Consider the following 18,122-nt stretch of genomic DNA (forward strand, 5'->3'; position numbering starts at 1 on the left):
ATTGTGATCTTTGGGGATTTTGATTCTATTTTGTAATGTATTTTCCAGCACTTTCACTGTCTCCTTTTCCACAGATTTGATAAACATGTTTTGCTGAAATTCTGCTTTTCTTCTTCAAAGTATTAACAACCCCTGCTGATTGTTACCTATCAAGATAAAGGTAATTCGTATATTGGGACCCACAAAATGCAAGTTGCCCCAGTGGCCCCAGTCAGTAACCAAAACCAAATTCATCATCAAAACATTAATGCAAAATACATCACTGTCAAGGAAATTTAACATACACCAATCACAATCCCCCAACCCAGCTTCAGCTAGTTTACCTTACCCACTAGCCTTAAAAGAAAATCCCTGATCTTCTAATCAGTCATGTTCTGTTTCTGCTTGGCCTCTTCTTACTGTTGCTGTATAGCCGCTAAGTTGTGTCCAACTCTTTTGCCATCTCATGGACTCTAGCCCACCAGGCTCCTCTATCCACGGGATTTCCCAGGAAAGAATACTGGAGTGGACTGCCATTTTCTTCTCCGGGGGATCTTCCTGACACAAGGATCAAACCCATGTCCCCCTTATTTGTAAGCAGATTCTTTACCACTGAACCACCAGAGAAGCCCTGGCCTCTTCTAAAGTGCTTTAAAACTCCCTCTTGCCTCAAATCTCTTAAAGAGTCCTCCACAGCTTGTTAGGCACTGGACTCCCCTAATCTGTGCTTGTTCCCCACACTTGTTACTAAATTGTATTTTTTGTTGTTGTTATTTGACATCATGCTTTTATAATGCTATACAACAATGGGAGATAAATATTAATAAGGTAATGATGATATCGGAGAAGGCAATGGCACCCCACTCCAGTACTCTTGCCCAGAAAATCCCATGGACAGAGGAGCCTGGTAGGCTGCAGTCTATGGGGTCGCTAAGAGTCGGACACGACTGAGCGACTTCACTTTCACTTTTCACTTTCATACACTGGAGAAGGAAATGGCAACCCACTCCAGTGTTCTTGCCTGGAGAATCCCAGGGTTGGGGGAGCCTGGTGGGCTGCCGTCTATGTGGTCGCACAGAGTCGGGCATGACTGAAGCGACAGCAGCAGCAGCAGCAATGATGATATAGGATCATACAAATATATAAAGGACCAAGCTCTATTTTCCTCACTATCCAAGTAAATTTTTTATATTTCAGACAATGAAAATCTAAAAGAAATATTTGGGTTGGCCCAGAAGTTTGTTCAGGTTTTCCGTAAGACAAACATTATGGAAAAATCTGGATGAAGTTTTTGGCCAATCCAATAGAATATTCTGAAATCCTGAAGCTTCATTTAGGATTTCTAATAGTTTGAGAATTCTTTGCATTTGAGTGATTCCTAAGATTGTTCTGTCAGGCAGGAAATGTAATATAATCCTCACAGTGTAAAACTGAGTTTCACTGCTAAATAATTTAAAATGACGACCCCTATGTTTTAATAGATATGGTGATAATCTCCTAAAATACATGACCTTCTGACATGCATTAAGAAGACAAAATTGAACTGAGTGTATTTCTTAACTTTCATGTATTTATTCACATATACATACACATGAGTAAATATGTACAACTATATTATGAAGTGTGGTAGTACCCACTTATGAGATATAATTAGTAGATGAAACCAGAATTTCCTGGAAGACATTGATAAACACTTAGTGGGTTTTAAGCCAAGTAGGATTTTATCTCTAATTGCTTTTGAAAACATAGAAGAAAACCTTAGAAGAGATAACAAAGAAGTAGGAATGCAGATTTGGTCTTACTACTTTTGTAAATTTGTTTCTGAGTTTTTCACCTGCATAAAGACCAGAGGCATGACCAATGTTCATTTAAAACACTGGTTCCCAAACTTGTCTGCATATTGGAATCAGCTGCAGAGACTCCAAAACTACTGAAGCTTGTATCTCGCTCCAGAAGTTATGATTTAATTGTTCTGGGATGTGGCCTGAGCTTTGGAATTTTTATAGGATCCCCAGGTGATTCTAATATGCAAACAAGTTTGAGAACTGCATTTTAAAATGTTTCACTTCTATGTCTAAAAAAACTATCCAGAAACATCTCAAATCTAAAACAGACCACGACTGTAGATTAAAAAAAAAACTTAGGAAAATAAAAGGAAATATATGCTGCTATAAAACAAGACAGAATTACAGAAAATTGTTCCAGGTGTCTGTTAGCAATTCTGGCAACACTAAATGTCCCTATTATTTAGGTATAAAAAGGTGTTCTATCATCCATTTACCTTTGTGGTTTTACTGACATGCTTCAAGTGTGTCTGTGAATGGATAGCCAGGGGTAAAGGAAAGAAATATTATAGATTTTTAGTATTTCCTTGCTGCTATTCACTAGGGGTTATATAACTTACAACTAGCAATCTGTAGAGCTTTAACTTTAAAGAAAGAATTTTAGCCACCATTCAATTAAAGTTAGTACAATGACTTTGCATAATACATACATGAAATAATTAGTGAAGATGGTTCTTAATTTAAAGGATGTTAAACAGCTTGTAGACATCTGGTAACAAGCTGAAATGGGTCATTCAAAATTTATCTAACTAAATTAAGGGGAAAAAATGTTTCTCCTCCCAGGTTGCCATGTCACAAGATAACTAAACCGACTTAGTAGGCTTGCCTGGGAATCCTTAGCTGTCAGTGGTGAATATGCAAAGGGCCAGCAAATTAAATCAACCTGCCAAACTGTCAATTTCAAGCCTCATGACTGCATGAAAATAGCATCACTGGAAGAAATCAAGCATTGCCTTCTTTTGGGTTTCCTGGCACCTATTCAAATACTCATGCAGTTGTGGCTAATTTTGCATGCAAATTTCAGTCAATAAGCTCAGAACAAGACCTCCCAAGATATTTCAAAGGATCTGACAGTATTTTTTCTGAATACCAAATCGACAGTAGTTGAAATTCAATCTCCATTTGCTGGTGCTTCACATATGCACAGTGTCCCCACCACAGACCTAAGTTAATGAGAGCTTTACCTGCTTTCACTCACGTCCTCCCAGTCGTCCTTGCTGAGGTTCTCAAACACATTGCTCATGACCTTGATGGAGTGATTGAGAACAGTGTGGTAACGACCCACAGAGCACTTTTTCTTGGCTGTTTTAAATTTAACCTTGGTAGTGGTTGTCTTACACTCAGATTGCCCAGATCCAGATCGCGCTTCCGTGGTGGCCATCTCAGATTTAGCTTTGTCCGCTGAATGCTGTAATTTCTCCACTGAATTCATCAGCTCTTCATTTTCATTTCTCAACTCATTAGCTTCTGCCACTTGTCTCCTTAGGGAAATGACTTCTATCTCCAGCTCACTGATTTTTGCCTCAAGTTTAGCTTTGTCTTTTTCCACACCTTTACTTCCCTTTTTTAACTGTTCCAGCTCTTTTTCTCTGGTCTTTGCATCTTCTTGCTGCTCTTTAACAAGAGATTTCAGGAAATCATTTTCTTTTATTAAATTTTTATTCCCTTCTTTTAATTTTCTTGACCTTTTCTCAAAAGATTTTAGCCGATTTTCCAATTCAATGACCTAAACAAAAAAGTTTTATTTATTTTTTTAAAAGCCCAAACCAGAATCTACTGTATTTTTATTATTTCTAACTTATAAAAATAAAATTTAATTTAGCATACGGACAAAATAAAAATGTACTTAATTTCTAACTAATTCTAAGGTGGTATAGATAAATAAATTCTAAAATGCAATAATACATCTTTTAAATAAAGGACAGATGGTAAAAGAAGTTAAAAAATTTTACACAATGTGATATACTAACTATACTAATAAGCTCTGCAGAGTTCTGTGAGACCATAAATGCTTTGGCTTTATAATCTACTGTTGGGAAAGAAAACATTTCTTTCTACTATTCTAGGTTCTTTGGTCTAAGAATGAAATTGATATGACAGATTAAAAACAGAAAAACAAAAATTTAATAACATGTATAACTCCTGTATACTTGGGAGATATCCAGGAAAACTGAGTAACTCCCCAAAATGGCTTATGCCATCACCTTATATACCATTTTCATCTAAAGACAAAACAAGAGTAGACGTATATGAGTTTGCACCAGACTACTGTAGATCTCTGGGTAACACATTCTGTTGTTCCCTCTCAATGCAAATACTTTACTGGAGAGCTGGATAATGTGACAAAAAATACCATGTTCAGGAATACATGAACATTTTTACTTTTTCCAAATCACTCTATCACCAAATCATATTCTCCATTTAGTAAAAAATTCTACAAGCAAATCAGGAATATCACCCTTTTATAATCTCTTCAGTTTCTCTCAGTGATTTTTTAATCACTGCCCCAAATAGTATAGTTTTCATAAATATACTTTAAAATATTTTAGCATGTTAGATTCCAAAGTGCAGTGAATTTAAAGGGACTGTATTTTTTTAAATTATTTTATGAAAATAAACTATTATAACATTAAAAATGATTTTGACAGTGATGATATAAAAATATTAGTAAGAAGGAGTTCAGTCTGGAGGAAATTGAATTTTGAGCCTGGTCTAGATCTCACTTCTAGCTCTGACTGCTTTACCCCGTGAGATATTAATCTATTTTACCTTTACTTTCCTCATCTGTAAAATGGGAATAGTAACAGCTATCTTCTAAGTTATAAGTATTAAATATGATCATATATGACAATTCTTAGCAAACAGTAAGTTCTAAACATTTTATCACCATCATTTCATTATTATTAATCATAACAGCTATTTAATAAAATTACTTGAGCTAAAAATGCAGTTACCTACACTAAATACTGCTGAATTAGCTTTTAATCAACTTACACTTTTGATTAAAATATAATATGTTATGAAGAAATGTAGCAAACATCTTAAATTTGAAAGTTCAATCCTGGAAACTGGCATTATTTTTTTTATTTTATTTTAAGATTGGGTACAACTCATGAAAATTTCATATGCAACAATGGAGAAATACCTTTTTTAGGTCTGGTATGTTTAAAATGTTTAAAGTTTGTTAACTGCCTACTGTGAATCTATTTTTAATCATAAAACTAGTCAAGATTATTTGTATTTAAGTTTAAAATGGGGAACAACATAGATACTACTTCTAAAGAATTTGATGAAGGAAAGTTCATAGCACATATGAAAGTGTTATTCAAGGTCACTCTCTAAAAATTATTGTCAAATTGACTTTGCTGCTGCTGCTGCTAAGTTATTTCAGTCGTGTCTGACTCTGTGCGACCTCAAAGACAGCAGCCCACCAGGCTCCTCTGACCCCGGGATTCTCTAGGCAAGAATACTGGAGTGGGTTGCCATTTCCTTCTCCAATGCATGCAGGTGTGCTAAGTCACTTCAGTCCTGCCCGACTCTGTGAGACCCTATGGAGAGCAGCCCACCAGGCTCCTCTGTCCACAGGATTCTCTAGGTAAGAATACTGGAGTGGGTTGCCATTTCCTTCTCCCAAATTGACTTTACTTCTCCAAAAACAGAAAGGAAAGTTTCAAACTATATTTGAAAATGAAAGTCTAGGGAACTGTTAAAGGCATTTGGTTTGTGTGCTAATAGATCATCTCAAGTCCAGTACTGAGAATTTAATTTACCAAAAAGATGGCTTCTTTCAAAACTGAAATAAAACACCTGACTTTTTGAAGTTTGTGTATTACTTTGCTAGTGCTGTCATAACAATGTACACAGATTGGGTGACTTAGACCCTGATAACCTCATTTTAACTTAACTCTTTAAAGACCTTCATCTTCAAATACAGTCATATTCTGCGATACAGGAGATTAGGACTTTGACATAAGAATTTGGTTGGGGGAGGAGACACAATTGGGCTTCCTGGTGGCTCAGATGGTAAAGAATCTGCCTGCAATGCAGGAGACCTGGGCTCGATCCCTGGGTTGGAAAGATCCCTGGAGAAGGGAGACACAATTTACCCCATAAGGGTTGAAATGTTAATAATTTTTTTTAAAAAACAAATCTACTCATACGTTTCATTTCTACTATATACAAATATTGTTTTCATGTTTTCAAAATCTTTTAAAGCCATTCTGAATTTCATATATATCCTTGTAAAATAAGGAAACTTAACTAAAAGGGGTTAAATTATGACTCATATAATTGCATTATTTTTTTTAAGTGACAAATTTGACACACAGTCCTATGAAAATAATTCCTTTGGGTTTTTCAGGAGTTAAAATGAATTTCTGGATCTGCTATAGTAGTAGGCAATTATGGGGAGCAGAATTCTGACACTCTAAAATGTCTCTTTGGCACATGTCTTCTCTTGAGCTGGTTGTTTTTAAGAAACTGCAGACATAGGAGAACACCTAAAAACTGAGTAGTAACTGACTCCAGAGCCCCAACATCTTTTCTTGTCTTAGTTGAAGAAGGTATTTAAAGTGATAGCTTAGGCCATTTCACAGTGTCAGTTTCCATGCGTTATCTCATATGTATACAGGAAGTATACATGTTATTAAACTTCAGTTTTTCCCTGTTAACCTGTCTTTTTATTACAAGGGATGTCATATCCAAGAACACAGAAAAATAGAGGAAAATTATTTTTTCTCCTCCACATTATTTATGGCAGTTGGAATGAAATAATAAATTTGTTTAGGGTTTATACCCCAAGGTAGTAAGTAGCAGTATAGTATAATATATCCATGGAAATAAAAATTATACAAGACCTGGAAAAAATGAACAAATTGTTCTGAAACAAAAAAGGTAAGCTGCTATAAACTGTAATACATTCTGGAAGTACATACTTTATTTCAATTACTTATTTTACCTTAAGATAAATGAACATGAGCATTTCTTGTTCTCTAGGTTATAATGTCAAACTGATATGTGTCATTCAGTAATAATGAGATGACAGCCTCTGTTACCTGACCATATGGCGAGTGTTAGAAGTATAAGGAATCTCATCATCTGCTGTATATTAACAGATTTCCTACAAAGAAATCCACAGATGTAGAAAATTTAAGTAACTACACTAATATTTTGTCTATATATATGGACACTTCCAGCTTTTTCTAAGTATCCAAGTGGTAACTGGTTACAAGAATAATCTATTTAAAGAACATTTCCTTTATAACAATAACGAAAAGTGTTAAAATAAAACCAAGCCCATTTAACTGAAATTGATGACTAATATTTAAGTACAAAATTGCAAAGATAAATGTTAAGATTTTTAAACAACATTTTATTAATGAAGATAACCATGTTGTAAAGTGACTATAGGATTTATATGGAGGGGTTCTGTTAAAACAGGGAGAGTTATACCAAATCATATGGGCATAAATGTTTATCTAAAATGAGATGAGAATGTATAATTTTCAACTTTAACTTTAAAATTATAAACATATTACCATTTTACTACATAAAACTAAAACTATGCTTTTTTTTTAGTTTAAATATTGTAGTTTAAATAAATGTGTTGAAATGTAAAAATTTTTATACTTTCTATTGTTAAATTCATTCTTTTTATCTCTTAAAAATATTTTAAATCTATGTCAAAAGAAGCATAAGTGTTTCCACAATTCTTATTTCACTAACATTGATTTTTTAACCCCATTTTGGTAAGCCAATGATTTTGAATTTAAATTAAGGAGTCACACAAGGTTTAAGTTCAAGAGCCCTCATTTTAAAACATAATCCTTTATATTAAAATTCAGATTTAACTTGCTCAGTTCAATATCTTAAAGATTAGAATACCTTCTGTAATGTCTGCTCCGACATTTCTTTCCAATTCTTCTCTGGAGTACTCTTCTTGACCCCATCGTCTTCATCGTGTCTAAAGAGTTGTTCTGGCAGAGAATAAATAATATAGTATATCTATATAGTATTACATATATATATATATATATAAAATATATTATGGTACCCCATATACTGCCGAAACACTGTCCTGTCATTTTAAGGAAAAGGGGTCTATAGTTTCTCCACTATGAATAATGTAGTCTATTTCATTGTCAAATATTGGCCATAAGCTGAATGGTGACCCTTTTCAAGATTTTCAGTCACATAATTATGTATCTTTGTAGTGTCACTTTTTTTTTTTTTGGCAGTGTAAGATTTTCAAAGGTACAACAGATCTGCAGGTTAACAATGCTGTACTTTTATTCCCATTTTCATTCTTTTGTAGACTATTCCCTCTTTGCCTTAAAAGCAGAATTCACTGCCTTTTTATCTACACAGTCACTACTAGTTTTGTTCTCTGGATCTTGTTCCCTGCCAGGAGGATCAGAGTGATTGCAGAACAAAGCAAACAGTAACAGAATTAGGGTAGACTGAAACTGTAACCCCCCTTACCACCACCTTTTTTTTTTTTTTTAAGTAAAAGATCTTGCACTGGCAGCGTAAAGCACAAAAATCACATTTCCAGAATAACTGACTTTACCCAGTTAAGGGTAAAGTTCAAATCATTCCTACACTGCCCAAGCATCCCTTCAAACAAGCAAAACTATATAAGAAACATAACATTATTAAACGAAAAAAATCATAAAACTTCAGTTAATATTATTAGAATTGAAATACATTAAAACCTATAAATATTTTTCTTAGATAAATTAGTGACAAATTTAATATTTTCTTACTGAATTATTTTTGAGTTATATTCCTCAAAAAATCAAAAAGGGGGCAAAAATAACAAGACATAAAGCTAAAAGGCTGTATATCTGTATTAGTCTGAGATGCTTTTGCTTTAAAGTATGCTTGGCTGCTGTAGGTCAGTGTAAAACTTTGATTTATCAACAAAGGAAAAGGAAAACAATATTATTCTCTGTAGAGTAGAAATCCTCTTGGTATAAACAGTGACTAACAAGTTTGTTAGAGTGAATTAGGCATTTCTTTTGTCTTTGAAACATGACATATCCAATTAAAACTTCTGTACTCACGAAATAAATAGAACATTATCCTAAGGATAATAAAAGTCAGAATAGGTAGAATTTGCCACCTGGGGAATATGTACCTTTACCTTGATAATCATCGATTGGTTCCCAAGTTTCTCTTTCTAGTCCCCTAACACCATGGTGCTGAATTCATTTACAACATTCTTTCAGCAATATAGAAATAATATGCAAATACAATTCATCTGTTCTAGTGATTTAAATATCTGCTATAGTTCTTAGTAAAATATTTACACTTAAAAATAAGAAAACAGTTCTATACTCAAAGACCATACACTACTAAAAGTAGCTAAATAATTCCAACAAAATAAATGTTAAAGACATTTAAAAGTGAATTTGATTGCTGTTTTTGTGCTCCTAAGTGTGCTTCAAGATTCACAGGTGAACTGGAAGAGCATGTTCACTTGTGGTTTTCCGTTGAAAATTCTGTTTCTCACCTTCACAGGTCTTAGAGAGAATATACAAGCAGCCTGAGCCAGGCCAAGGAGAGGAACAAAGACCCAACTCTCTGCCCCTTGATTCCCTCCCCTTCCAAGGATCTCAGGATTTGGGAAGTGAACAAAGAGGATCTAGTTAGAAATATACAGGTCAATTTCTGTCCTTTGGTAGATGTATGAGACTATGCTTCACCTTAAGTTCAGTTCAGTACCATTCACAAGTAAGTCATGTCCGACTTCTTGTGACCCCATGGACTGCAGCACGCCAGGCCTCCCTGTCCATCACCAACTCCTGCAGCTTGCTCAAACTCATGTCCATTGAGTTGGTGATGCCATCCAACCATCTCATCCTCTGTTGTCCCCTTCTCCTCCTGCCTTCAATCTTTGCCAGCATCAGGGTCTTTTCCAATGAGTCATTTTTTTGCATCAGGTAGCCAAAGTTTTGGAGCTTCAACTTCAGCATCAGTCCTTCCAATGAATATTCAGGACTGATTTCCTTTAGGATGGTCTGGTTGGATCTCCTTGCAGTGCAAGGGACTCTCAAGAGTCTTCTCCAACAACACAGGTCAAAAGCATTAATTATTTGGTACTCAGGTTTCTTTATGGTCTAAGGCTCACATCCAAACATGACTACTGGAAAAACAAGAGCTTTGACTAGACAGACCTTTGTTGGCAAATTAAGTCTCTGCTTTTTAATATGCTGTCTAGGTTGGTCATAGCTTTTCTTCCAAGGAGTAAGCAGTTTTTTTTAGTTTCATGGTTGCAGTCACCATCTGCAGTGATTTTGGAGGCCCCCAAAATAAAGTCTGTCACTGCTTCCCTTGTTTCTCCATCTATTTGCCATGAAATGATGGGACTGGATGCCAAGATCTTAGTTTTCTGAATGCTGAGTTTTAAGCCAGCTTTTTCACTCCCCTCTTTCACTTTCATCAAGAGGCTCTTTAGTTCCTCTTTGCTTTCTACCATAAGGGTGGTGTCATCTGCATATCTGAGGTTATTGATATTTCTCCCAGCAATCTCGATTCCAGCTTGTGCTCCATCTAGCCTGGCATTTCGCACGATGTACTTTGCATATAAATTAAATAAGCAGGATGACAGTACACAGCCTTGACGTACTCCTTTCCCAATTTGGAACCAGTCCATTGTTCCATATCTGGTTCTAACTGTTGCTTCTTAACCCGCATATAGATTTCTCAGGAGGCAGGTTAGGTGGCCTGGTATTCCCACCTTAAATACCTTAATAGTATTAAGGTATTCCTTAATTCCCACCTTTAATACCTTAAAGGTATTAAAATTCCTTTAAGAATTTTCCACAGTTTGTTGTGATCCACACAGTCAAAGGCTTTACTGCAGTCAATGCAACAGAAGTAGCCATTTTTCTGGAATTCTCTTGCTTTTTATATGACCCAACAGATGTTGGCAACTTGATCTCTGGTTCTTCTGCCTTTTCTAAATCCAGCTTGAACATCTGGAAGTTCTTGGTTCACATTCTGTTGAAGTCTAGCTTGGAGAATTTGAGCATTATGTTGTTAACTTGTCAGATGAGTGCAATTGTGTGGTAGTTTGAGGAAAGCTTTCTTATCTCTCCTTGCTATTCTTTGGAACTTTGGCATTCAGATAGATGTATTTTTCCTTTTCTCCTTTGCCTTTCGCTTCTCTTCTTTTCTCAGCTATTTGTAAGGCCTCCTCAGACAATCATTTTGTCTTTTTGAATTTCTTTTTCTTGGGGATGGTTTTGATCACTGCCTCCTGTTCAATGTCACAAACCTCCATCCATAGTTCATCCATAGGCTCTCTGTCTATCAGATCTAATCCCTTGAATCTAATTGTCACTTGCACCATATAATCGAAAGGGATTTTGGTCTAGTGGTTTTCACTACTTTCTTCATTTTAAGTCTGAATTTTGCAATAAGGAGTTCATGACCTGACCCACAGTCAGCTCCTAGTCTTGTTTTTACTGAATGTGTAGAACCTCTCCATCTTCAGCTGCAAGGAAAAAAATCAATCTGATTTCAGTATTGACCATCTGGTGATGTCCATGTATAGAGTGATCCCTCGTGTTGTTGGAAGAGGGTGTTTACCATGACCAGTGTGTTCTTTTGGCAAAACTCTGTTAGCCTTTGCCCTGCTTCATTTTTGTACTCCAAGGTCAAACTTGCCTGTTACTCCAGGTATGTTTCACTTTACTGGAAATTTATTTTTTAAATTGTGGTTTTAAATGCTTTACTGTTACTTTCACTCTTATGTTTTTTTACTCTTAAATTTCTTTTGTCCCCTTAATTCTCCTGGATAATATTAAAAATTAATGTAAATTCTCAAACATTTTCTCCTCCTTTTAGATATTTTAATAAATTATTAAAAATCCGTTATTATTATGGAGGGTTGCAGAATATAGTAGCCTAAAACATGCCACTTTGGCATATAGATTATTTTGGGCAGTAGGCACTTAAAAAATATTGAGGGACAGATTTTCCTACAATACTCCTTATCTGCTGGAAGACGCTCCAAAACGAACTCACTCCTGTAAAGTTTTACCAGAGAAGATTAACTCTTATCACAGGAGGAGGAAACTAGAAGCCCACACTAGATCCAGACAAACTTTGTTACAAACTATGATAGCTCTCAGCTAGTCTCTTGAGGGCCCATTCATTTTTCTTAAAATTCTTTACTCTCACTTAAGAGGCCTACATCCCTCCTGCTCCTCCTCTCTTCCTATTAGAAGAGTATGTAATTCTGAATTCTAAAGCCTCCTATTTGACTACTCACTTTTCCCTGGGTATCTTCCACGTGTACGTAAGACATATACATTAATAAATTTGTTTTTCTTAATCTGTCTTTTACTATAGGGGTTTCAGCTAAGAACTCAGAAAGGTAGAAGGAAAATTCTTATTCCTTCCCTCCAATTATTTTTTCATTCATCTTAATTTTTGTTTCCTACACTGACTTTTTTAAAGGTCTGTTTGTGATTATATCAATTTGGGAAACAAAGAAAGGGGAATAGGTATCTTGAGTATTGGCAATTTCCTAAAAATCCTGAAACCAAGTAGACCCTGTGGGGGCTCCTGGGTATGGAAGTCTTTCTGTGTCCCCTATTCTGTGTAGGGAACAGATCCATCCTCCATGACCTTCCTTGACTCCCAAAGTGCAGATTCAAACATCTGCTAATTAGGAAAGGGAGGGAATGCAGAGACAAGGTAGGAACAGCCAAGAAACAAGTGTGCAGCCTGGTACTGGTTCTGCCTCAAGGGATATACGTAACAGTATCCTGGGGTGCAGGCCTTGTATTCACCTTAATATTATCAGCAACCCCACTCTTGAACTATTACAATAAAATGCCTCACCAAGTTCTCCCAGGTTGAGATACACAGTTTTCAAGGGCAGGATCCCATTGTGCCCCCCTACGCCTGGCAAAGCAATAAGGCTTCTCTTTCAACTTCACTCAATACTCAGTCTCTGAAATTCGATTCAGCGTCAGTGCACAGAGGCTGAGTTTTCTGGCACCAATATTATTACATTTTCTTCATTTTAAGGAAAAAATAAGAGTCATAGTGAGCAGTGGAGAAGGAAATGGCAACTCACTCCAGTATTCTTGCCTGGAAAAATCAACAGACAGAAAAGCCTAGTGGGCTATTTTCCATGGGGTCACAAAAAGCTGGACATGACTGAGCAACTGAGCATACACACAGCACATAGTGAGTATATTACTTTAGAGGGTACTTGTCATACAATAAAATAAGAAATATATCTTTGGTCTTTTCTCTCTACACAGAGCTTCTAAAAGTCCTTAGAATTTCACGAGTGATAGAGAGATAGAGGTAAGAGAATTATCTTCTGTTATTCATAACAGACCCCTTTTCACAAGTTTCGCTTAAATCTATTTTCCTTTACATTTCACTTCTACTTAACACAAGCTGGGATTTTGTTGGAGACACCAACAAAAGTTGCAGGGTACAAATTAATACACAGATTTGCAATTGTATACACTAACAACAAAAGATAAGAAAGAGAAATTAATGAAACAATCCCATTTACCATCACATTAAAAGAATAAAATACCTAGGAATAAACCTACCTAAAGAGATAAAAGAATTGTACTTTGAAAACTATAAGACATTAATAAGATAAATAATAAATGATACAAAGAAATGAAAAGATACACCATATTCATGGAGTGGAAGAATCAATATTGTCAAAATGCCCATACTACTCAAGGCAATCTACAGATTCAGTGCAATCCCTATCAAATTATCAACAGCTTTTTTCACAGAACAGTAATTTAAAAATATTCTAATTCATGTGGAAAATAAAAGACTCCAAACAGCAAAAGCAATCCTGGTGGAATCAGGCTCGTTAACTTCAGACTATACTACAAAGCTACAGTCATCCAAACAGTATGGTACTGGCACAAAAACTGAAATACTGATAATGGAACAGGATAGGAAGCCTGGAAATAAACCCACACATCTATGGTCAATTAATCTACGACAAAGGAAGTAAGAATATATAATAGAGAAAAACACTCTCTTCAAAAACTGATGCTGGGAAAACTGGACAGCCACATGCAATATAATTAACTTGGAACATTCTCTAAATCCATATAGAAAAATAAACTCAAGATGGATTAAAGACCTGAATGTAAAACTGCATAATATAAAACTCTTGGTGGGAAACACAGGCAGAACACACTGTGACATAAATTGCAGTAATATTTTTTTTTTTTGGATTGACCTCCTAGAGTAATGAAAATAAAGAGAGAAGTAAACAAATGGCATATAATCAAACTTAAAAGCTTTTTCATAGCAAAAAAATATATATAAAGCAAAATGAAAAGACAACCCACAGAATGGGAGAAAACATTTGCAAATGAAGTGACCCACAAGGCATTAATCTCCAAAATGTAAAATGCATCATGCAGTTCAATATCAAGAAAACAAACAACACAATCAAAAAGCGGGCAGAAGATCTAAGCAGATAATTCTCTAAATAAAGCATACACATTTCCAAAAGGAACATAAAAATACGCTCAACATACTAACTATTCAGTTCAGTTCTGTCGCTCATTGTGTCCGACTCTTTGTGACCCCATGAATCAATCACAGCACGCCAGGCCTCCCTGTTCATCACCAACTCCTACTAATTATTAGATAACTGCAAATCAAAACTACAATAAATATCACCTCACAATGGTAATAATGGTCATCATCAAAAACTGTACAAACAATAAACGCTGGAGAGGGTGTGGAGAAAATGAGAACTCTCCGAAGCTATTGGTATGAATGTAAACTGGTACAACCACTATGGAGAACAAAATAAACAAAATAGAACTTTTTTTATCTTTAAATCAAACTTTTCTTATTTTCAAATAAAAACTGCTGTAAAATCCAGCAATCCCACTCCTGAGCATATATCCAGAGAAACTATAATTCAAAAAGATACATGCACCCCAGTGTTCCCTGCAGCACTGTTAACAAGAGCAAGGACATGGAAACAACCTAAATGTCCATCAACAGGAGTGGATGAAGAGGTGGCACATATATACAATGGGATAGTAGTCAAGTCATTAAAAGGAAAGAAATGCCATTTGCAGCAACATGGATGGATCTAGAGATTAAGTGAAGTAAGTCAGACAGAGAAAGACAAATTACTTGTATGTGGAGTCTAAATATTTAAACAAATGAACTTACTCTCTAAACAGAAACAGACTCCCAGACTTCAAAAATAAACTCTTATTGTTACCAAAGGGAAAGGGGAGGGGCATAAATTAGGAGTTTTGGATTAACATATATACACTACTATATATAAAATAGATAATCATTAAGGACCTAGTGAATTCTACTCAATATTATATAATAACCAATATGGGGAAAGAATCTGAAAAAGAATGGATATATGTATATGAATAATGAATCACCTAGTTCTATACCTTAAAGTAACACAACAATGTAAATTAACTATACTCTAATATACAGCAGGAGGGCCAAGAGGAGCTACTCCACATTCAACGTCAGGCGGGGTGGCCGTAAAGATACCCCTCGTCCAAGGTAAGGAGCAGCAGCTGTGCTTTGCTGGGCAGCCGTGAAGAGATACCCAATGTCCAAGGTAAGAGAAACCCAAGGAAGACAGTAGGTGTTAGGAGAGGACATCAGAGGGCAGACACACTGAAACCATACTCACAGAAAACTAGTCAATCTAATTACACGGATCATAATCTTGTCTAAATCAATGAAACTAAGCCATGCCATGTGGGGCCACCCAAGATGGGCGGGTAATGGTGGAGAGGTCTGATTGCAGCTTGTGCTTCTTCCAGCCCAGCGTTTCTCATGATGTACTCTGCATAGAAGTTAAATAAGCAGGGTGACAATATACAGCCTTGACGTACTCCTTTTCCTATTTGGAACCAGTCTGTTGTTCCATGTCCAGTTCTAACTGTTGCTTCCTGACCTGCATATAGGTTTCTCAAGAGGCAGGGCAGGTGCTCTGGTATACCCATTTCTTAAAGATTTTCCACAGTTTATTGTGATCCACACAGTCAAAGGCTTTGGCATAGTCAATAAAGCAGAAATAGATGTTTTTCTGGAACTCTCTTGCTTTTTCGATGATCCAGCGGATGTTGGCAATTTGATCTCTGGTTCCTCTGCCTTTTCTAAAACCAGCTTGAACATCTGGAAGTTCACAGTTCACGTATTTCTAAACCCTGGCTTGGAGAATTTTGAGCATTACTTTACTAGTGTGTGAGATGAGTGTGATTGTGTGGTAGTTTGAGCATTCTTTGGCATTGCCTTTCTTTGGGATTGGAATGAAAACTGACCTTTTCCAGTCCTGTGACCACTGCTGAGTTTTCCAAATTTGCTGACATATTGAGTGCAGTACTTTCACAGCATCATCTTTCAGGATTTGAAATAGCTCAACTGGAATGCCATCACCTCCACTAGCTTTGTTCATAGTGATGCTTTCTAAGGCCCACTTGACTTCACATTCCAGGATGTCTGGCTCTAGGTCAGTGATCACACCATTGTGCTTATCTGGGTCATGAAGGTCTTTTTTGTACAGTTCTTCTGTGTATTCTTGCCATCTCTTCTTAATATCTTCTGCTTCTGTTAGGTCCATACCATTTCTGTCCTTTATTGAGCCCATCTTTGCATGAAATGTTCCCTCGGTATCTCTAATTTTCTTGAAGAGATCTCTAGTCTTTCCCATTCTCTATTTCTTTTCCAGTCAGTGATTTTGGAACCCAAAAAAATAAAGTCTGACACTGTTTCCACTGTTTCCCCATCTATTTCCCATGAAGTGGTGGGACCGGATACCATGATCTTCGTTTTCTGAATGTTGAGCTTTAAGCCAACTTTTTCACTCTCCACTTTCACTTTCATCAAGAGGCTTTTGAGTTCCTCTTCACTTTGTGCCATAAGGGTGGTGTCATCTGCATATCTGAGGTTATTGATATTTCTCCCAGCAATCTTGATTCCAGTTTGTGTTTCTTCCAGTCCAGCGTTTCTCATGATGTACATACATATCAGCAATTATTTTAAGTGGAAATGCCCTAAATTCTCCAACAAAGACACAGAGTAGCTAGATGAATAAAAATAAGATAAGACCTATCTATATACTGACTACAAAAGATTCACTATAGATGTTAAGACACATATAGATTGAACATGAAAGGATTGAAAAAAATATTTTATGCAAAAGGAAACCAAAGGAAGCTGAGGTAGTGACACTTGTATTGGACAAAATAGTCTTTAAAACAAGACTGTTACAGAAAACAAAGATGGATATTATATAATGATGAAGAAGCTGTTCAACAAGAGGATTTAACATTTGCAAACATTCATACATCTTACATAAGAGCATCTAAATATAGAAAGCAAATATTAAGAGACCTAATGGTAGAAACAGATAGTAATACCGTAGTTGTTCTGCTCAGACTTAATATTTTATGATAGTTCAGTCTTACTGGGTTGTATGTTTCCAGGAATTTATCCATTTATTTTCTAGGTTGAGCAATTTGTTGGAATTTATTTATTATAAATATTTTCCTATGATTCTTTGTATTGTATTTCTGTGTTATCAGTTACAACACCTCCTATTTCATTTTTTATTTTATTTGAGTTCTCTCTTTTTTTCTTATACATATAGCTAAAGGCTTGTCAATTTTGTTTATCTTTTCAAAGAACCAGCTCTGAACAGATTTATAACTGGTAAGGAGACTGAATCAGTAATCAAAAACCTCCCAACAAACAAAAACCAGGACCAGATGGCTTCATTAACGAATTCTACAAAATATATAGGGAATTAATATTAATTCTTCTCAAACTCTTCCAAAATATTTAAGAGAAGGGAGCTCTTCCAAACTCATTTTACACGGCCAATATTATCTTGATACCAAAACCAGAAAAGGACACCACAAAAAATGAAAATTATGGGCCAATTTAAAAATAGGCTAAAGATCTAAACAGACATTCTTCAAAAGAAGACATACAGGAATAATTTGCTTCAGTATGGTTTGCTTTACTAGTCTTCCTAGATATTGTGTTTTTCAGCAAATTGAGTACGTGGCAACCTTCTGTCAGCCAAGTCTACAGGTGCCATTTCTAATAGCATTTGGTTATTTTATGTCTCTGTTCCACATTTTGGTAATTTTCCCAATATTAATGGCAACCTATTCCAGTACTCTTGCCTAGAAAATTCCATGGACCGAGGAGCCTGGTGGGCTACAGTCCATGGGGTCGCAAAGAGTTGGACACGACTGAGTGACTTCACTTCACTTCACTTCAAGCAAAAGGATT

General features: G+C 35.8%; 1 protein-coding gene across 25 annotated transcripts in view; it reads right to left on the reverse strand.

Annotated features, from left to right (window-relative positions):
- The window catches only part of CNTLN (centlein), a 363,772-nt gene that overhangs the window by 94,233 nt on the left and 251,417 nt on the right, over positions 1-18,122 (reverse strand). For all 25 annotated transcript variants that reach the window (XM_086415000.1, XM_086414981.1, XM_086414999.1 and 22 more), the window contains 2 exons: positions 7,707-7,798; positions 3,008-3,549 (listed from right to left, as the gene is read on the reverse strand). In XM_086415000.1, the coding sequence (XP_086271126.1) occupies positions 3,008-3,549; positions 7,707-7,798 (634 nt within the window). The remainder of the gene's footprint in view (positions 1-3,007; positions 3,550-7,706; positions 7,799-18,122) is intronic.

This window comes from Bos grunniens, chromosome 8, assembly GCF_055505025.1.
Source record: "Bos grunniens cultivar Pamir isolate PY7600 chromosome 8, Bosgru_T2T1.0, whole genome shotgun sequence".
NCBI classification, from domain to species: Eukaryota; Metazoa; Chordata; class Mammalia; order Artiodactyla; family Bovidae; genus Bos; species Bos grunniens.